Source organism: Belonocnema kinseyi, chromosome 6 (assembly GCF_010883055.1).
Source record: "Belonocnema kinseyi isolate 2016_QV_RU_SX_M_011 chromosome 6, B_treatae_v1, whole genome shotgun sequence".
Classification (NCBI taxonomy): Eukaryota; Metazoa; Arthropoda; class Insecta; order Hymenoptera; family Cynipidae; genus Belonocnema; species Belonocnema kinseyi.
Genome location: NC_046662.1, coordinates 136,861,616 through 136,867,969, shown reverse-complemented (window position 1 = coordinate 136,867,969; position 6,354 = coordinate 136,861,616). Strand labels below are relative to the sequence as shown.

General features: G+C 39.5%; 1 protein-coding gene across 1 annotated transcript in view; it reads left to right on the top strand.

Moving 5' to 3' along the window:
• Positions 1–6,354, top strand: part of LOC117174718 (exosome complex component CSL4) — a 61,260-nt gene that overhangs the window by 30,690 nt on the left and 24,216 nt on the right. Inside the window, exons 2-4 of the mRNA XM_033364031.1 lie at positions 3,195–3,310; positions 3,394–3,642; positions 5,699–5,780. Of these exons, the coding sequence (XP_033219922.1) occupies positions 3,195–3,310; positions 3,394–3,642; positions 5,699–5,780 (447 nt within the window). The remainder of the gene's footprint in view (positions 1–3,194; positions 3,311–3,393; positions 3,643–5,698; positions 5,781–6,354) is intronic.

The following is a 6,354-nucleotide window of genomic DNA, read 5'->3' as shown; positions in this document are numbered from 1 at the left end:
CATGTCAGGCCTCGAGTGAGCAACAGAAACAATTGTCGAGAATATAAAGTTCCAGTATATGCGGCACTTCCCATTCTCGACAATTGACTCAATTTCCCTAGTGGCATTTAGAGGAGCGATATTAAGGTGAATGCCGTAGGAGTGACAAGAGATGGTAATAAAGTACTCTTAGTGCCGCATTGTGCCTTTGAATGTAGGTCGTTCCCGCGTGAAACCCTCGGTACAAGACTTCAATCCGGGCAATTTAAGGAAAGCAAACGTTAGCTCACAAGACATTGACTGATAAGGACAACCGTTATCAGGACAACCGCAGGATTTCGCCGGGAGCGGGTGCTAATCTGGAAAATTGCACCCGCTTCCAGCGAAATCGCGGTAAAATTTCAGCCACAACCACGTCTCACAACCGTGAGATAGGTGTTTACAGTCTATAAAGGAATCAATACGACGATCCAGTAAAAGCCTCGAGCACCCTAAGAACACGGAGCGACCCAAGGGCAACCACCTTCTGCATTTTTCCCGCAAGTGTTTAGCATGTTGTTGACACGCGCAGGGATGCTTTTTAGGCCATTAGCAAGTGAAAGCTTGGTGTTCTCAGGGTGCACGAAACTTTTGCCGGATCGTTGTATTGATTCCATTACAGACTGTAACCACCTATCTCACGGCCGTGATACGTGGTTGTGGCTGAAATTTTACCGCAGGATTTCAACGGGAGCGGGTACTAATCTGAAAAATTGCACCCGCTCCCAGTGAAATCGCTATTAACGAGTGAAAGCTTGGTACCTCCAAGAGCGCCGATGATGAGGACGATTAGTTTAACAGAATATTCCGGGTACAATCGTTACAACTCCCTTATAATGTCTCTATACCTCTCCTTCTTTCCATTCTCTTTGACTATGATGTTTTTGTCTGCTGGTGCTGAAAATTCGATACTGAACATGGTTCGCTTCTCGAAGTCAAGAAGAACCATGTCAGGCCTCGAGTGTGCAACGGAAACAATTATCGAGAATATAAAGTTCCATTATATGCGGCACTTCCCATTCTCGACAATTGACTCGACCGTGCATCCTGTTATCGAGGAGCTGTTCACGAAAGTTTTTCTCTTGTGCATTATTAATCTGGGCTTTCAGGAGTGAGTACTCGAGATAGATAAGATTTGATGCATTTTCTCACCCCTAACACTGAAGGTAAGTCCAAATGTTTCAGCAGCCTCCTCCGCTGCTTTGTACAGAAATGCTCCTTTGCCCACTTCTTCGTGATTCCTGACCATTTTAAGAAGAGGATCTCTTCCATTTGCGACTCTATGTGCTGTACCTAGAATAATCCTGTTCATGTGCATGACCTTTATTGTCCCGATATCAAGGGATCTGAGCTCGTTCTTCGTCCATGGAACTATTCCAGATGAATAGAGTACTACCGGCACGGCAAGCATGTTCGTTGCAGATACTTTGTTCCTCGCCGACAGTTCGGAAGACCAAATTTGCCGGATGAGACGCTTATATCTACTTCGGAGAGTATCCTTTATAGATGTAACATCCTGAATGCGGTTCTGTGGCACGCCCAGGTATGTATAAGTCTCTCCGGCACAAAGGTGTCGTATAGCGCTTCTATCAACGACCTCAAATGTAGTTGCTCTTTGTTCTTAGCATAGATCTTAAGATCGTCCATATAAAATACATGAGTGACCTTGTACTTTTGATCTGCAGGTTTGCCGCACAAGTACCCGTCGAAATGGCGAAGTGCTAGAGATAGTGCCAATAATGTAAGGCAAAAGAGGAGCGGGCTAATGGTGTCTCTCTGAAAGGTGAACTTGTTAGTTCTCACACGAATTTTTCCAGATAAGATAGTAAATCTGGTTTTCCAAAGCGGTATCAATCTCTCTATGCACCTAATGATTTGCGGATGAACCTTTAAGCTTTCCAAAAGACAGATGATAAGTCTATGGGAGGTCGAATCAAAAGCTTTCCGATAATCAATCCAGGCCATCGATAGGTCACGCTGGTACAATGCTGCATCTTTGCAGACACATCTATCGATGAGCAGGTTCTCCCGACATACCGCTATGCCTTTCTTGGAGCCTCGTTGTTCATACATTTCTTGCCACACAGGTTCAATTGCCCGTGCAATCCTATTATTTAGGATAGCTGTGAATATCTTATACAGTGTGTTCAGAGAAGTGCTTGGCCTGTAATTCTTCGGTTCAGCTAAAGTGCCTGTTTTCGGCAGGAGTATTGTGTGCTTTTCCACCAACCACTCCGGAATCGGCTCTTCCGACTTTAAATATGAGGTGAAAATACGGGCCAAATGTTGATGGATGGAAGGAAACTTCTTCCTCCAGAAGGTTTTGATACAATCTGGTCCTGGTGCGGAATAGTTCTTCATCCCCCTTAATACCTTTTTCACCTCCTCGGTCGCGATGGGTGGGCATTCTTGATCAGGTATTATGAGGGCATCACACAGCTCCTTAAAGATATTTATATTTTCTGAGTCTTCGTCCAGTCTATGCTGCACTTCGTAGACTTTTCTCCAAAATACTTCGACCTCCTCTGGTTTGGGCGGGTGGTCGACAGTAACTGGAGGGTCTTGGAAGAGTCTAGATGGGTCAGAGAGAAACTGTTGATTTTTTCTGACCCACCTCTTCCTCAGCTCTAGACTTCTCTTAGCTTTAGATAGTATCCGCATTCTCTCAACAGTACGCTATCTGATGGCCATCAGCTTTGACTTGTTGAGTGTGCGATAACGGGTCCGGATTTGGCGCACGAACTTTCGAACCTTGGCGGTAAAATTCCTACCAGATGTGATGTAGTTAATCACACACTGAATGCGGGAAGCGCAGTGTCTTGTCCAGCCTATCTTTATGGCAAGTTGATGCATTCGTCTTTTGGTAATCATTTAGTCTTCCTTTTTAATGAACTAGTACTAGAATTTTTCATTAGGTTACAGGATTTACTGCCGCAACATTCACGACAATACTTCAAAAAGCTGCTGCTCTCGCTTTCAACTACTTTTAGATTCATTGTAACAGTTGCATTTAGAAACATAATAATCGTAAAAAAATGTCAAAATTGTAGTCTGCCATCTGAAAGTTGTACTCTGTGCTCCTAAAACAATGTTGTTAATATTTAGATGCTTAATGATGTTTTTTGCTTTGGCAATATCTTTACAAAATTTAACGATTATCCTTATTTATATTTTAGGACAAAGATTATTTTCATCTGGCAAAGAAAACATTCCTGGATCTGGAACTTACGAGCAACTTGGTTACATTTATTCGAAGCTTGCCGGTTTTGTCAAAATAGTGAAAGACAAAAATGTAAGTAAAATTGCATTCTTTTTCTGACAATGGAAAATATAACAAACACATTATCTTAATTATAATCATAATTTTTGTTTTAGATTAATAGAATCGAAGTGCATAGCGTAATGGAGCAAAGCATTGTACCTGCACCTGGCGATATAGTTACTGGAATGATAACTCTTGTCAATCAAAGGTTTTGTAAATGTACAATAAAATGTATAGGAGACATAGTGCTGACTAGACCTTATAGAGGGATTTTACGTAGAGAAGATGTTAGATCAACGGAAAAAGATAAAATAGAAATGTACAAATCTTTTCGATCAGGTGACATCATTCTAGCAAGAGTTGTATCCTTTATTTAAAGAAGGTTGAGAAGTATTAAGTTAAGCATGCAAGTGTTAGGTTAGTTTTCTCTGAATTGCTAGTTCAAAAGACACTAACAATCATTCTTATTTTATACATTTTCGGATAAAACAGTTGAAAAATGTCACACAATTTACTGATCCACCGAACTCACCTGTTATGAATTAATACTTCAACCCTGCAGTACTTGCGCCTTTTTGAATCACACTAGCACTCGCGTTGCGGTAAACGACCGGGGCATTTTTTTTTCTATTCAGAGGCTTATGTCCATGAATATAAACACCAAATATACTCGTTAAAAAAAGACTAGTATGTGATAAAAAATAATTAATGACTCATCTTTCGTCTTGAGAATTGAATAGGAATGGAATGGATTAGATTGAATTGGAGTGAACTGGATTGGATTTGATTGGAATGAATTTGATTGGATTGAAGTAGATTATGCACATTCCACGCATGCCGATCAAATCTTTGTCGCGCATGTAGCTGTGCGTGTTCAACCCGCTTTGATTCCTCGTCGTCCATACAGCTGACCCTTGGTGGTGAGATTTTCTTCAGGTTAATTCACTCCTACTTCCAGCTCTCCGATTGAAACTTCGGTGAAAAAAAGGAGAAAGCTAAAAGAATTAACAAGAGAGACTCCTTCTCTTTGTGAATTGCACATGAGATTAAAGAAGTTCGATCAAGATTATTGGACTCGTCTTGTCCGAACATATCAGAATTAAGTTGTGCCAATATTACGAGATTTATTTGCAATATAACAGTAACTGTATTCCGTGCTGTTTTTTTTATAATTTTGCGCCTTTATCTTAATGCCTCTTTTTCTCTGCTTGAAATTGAATCGTGAGCTATTAGTAACGTGCGTACATGAATTAGGAAATCAGTCAACTTTATACGTCTAATTTCTTTTACTCCTATTCCTAGTAGATTGTTCTGCTTCTTCTACGATCGTTTCTGGGATTTCATTTCTCTCTTGCCTACTATCTCTCCCTACTTGTAGCCGTAATCAAATTCTTATCGAACGCTACTGGCAATCCTATATAGGCAACTCTAGAATCCACCACTGCCAGATGTATCATTTCCACCATTATGTCTCCTCATTTAACACGGAAAACTTCCTCCTCACTCTTCCAGCTCAGGTAGGTGGTGTAATGATGGAAACGAAACATGTTGTTCGTGAGTAAAAATCCTGAAATTTCCCCTCGCTGAAGATGCCTGCCATAATTTATTATTATTTGGTACTCTAAATGAGGAAATAAAAAATTGTGAGTTTGGCGTCAAAAGGATCGCATGTCAATACGTGGAGTAGAAACTCCCTATTTTTATTCTTTCGGGCATTGTGAAATTTATTTGTTGTAGCATATTTCCTATACCAAGAGTTCGCTCCACTTTTGATAATGCCCCTAAGGACCTGTCAGTAAACTGTGGTTGGTTCACAGAGCAGTCGTTTGTATGATTGTTACTAATTGCAGGATTAATCTGATTTTGCTTCGTATGACTTATATGTTTCTACTTAATTCCTACTTCTCTCTTTCCTTGAATTATTTTTATCTGCATTAATTTCTTTTCTAAATTCTATGTTTCTGGCTGGGATTGGCTATTATTTTTATAACTTTAAGTTTTCCAGACCTAAGTTTTATGTCTTATTCTATTTTTTAACTACTTTTTCCCAAAATGATTCAATTTTATTTTAGCTAGATTTATTCATTCCTATCCAACTTTTTTTCTATTTCCTAATTTTGAACTTATTATATTTAAAATTCCTTAAAAATTTTTATTTCTCAAAGCATCATTATATTTCTCTACATAACTATTTCCGAAATGATTTTATTTTCTGATTAAAAAATAAAGACATAAAGCTACGCTTAGCCTTCATCTTAAAGTTTAAGTGGACATTTCACGAACCTTCTGTTGTTTAATCTTTCATCGCGATTTTATAATGCGTTCGCTATCACGTTACTTTCAATTTCTAAATTTTAAATTTATGGCGTAATTTTTTATATTTTACAGATTGTGAAAAGTTTCCTATATATTAATTAGTTGCCAATGACGGAAGCACATACTTATCAACTTAGTACGGCGGAAAATGAGTTAGGTGTCGTCATAGCACACAGTGAAGAAGGTAATAATATGTTTTGGATAATCCGTGAAGGCATATGGCATGAAAGAAGACCCAATCTTGATTCTTTTGAACAGTATTTTATTAACACATTTCACATAAATTCGTAAACAGACATCTTAATGTGAAAACGTCTCTAAACAAATTTTTATAAGGGCTGCACCCACTTCGAGCGAAATCGCGGTAAAATTGCAGCCGTAACCATGTATCACGACCATGAGATAGGTGGTTACAGTCAATGGCGGACTCAATATGATGATCCGATAAAAGTCTCATGCATCCTGAGGCACGAAGCGACCGACGGGCCACCACCTTCTGCATTTTCCCCGAAAGTGTCCTAGTATTTTGTTGACACTTAGGGATACTTTTGAGGCTATTAAACAGTTCAAGCTTGGCACCCCCAAGATCACCGATGGTCAGGACGTCTAGCTTAACAGAATATTCCGGGTTTAACCGTCGCAACTCCCTTATAAGTTCTTTATACAGTCTGTCAAGTTAAAGCGTGGGTGGCTTTACTCGCAGTCGGTAAGGTGTATCGACATGATTTTGGTGTCAAAATATTAAGAAGAGCTCCCTC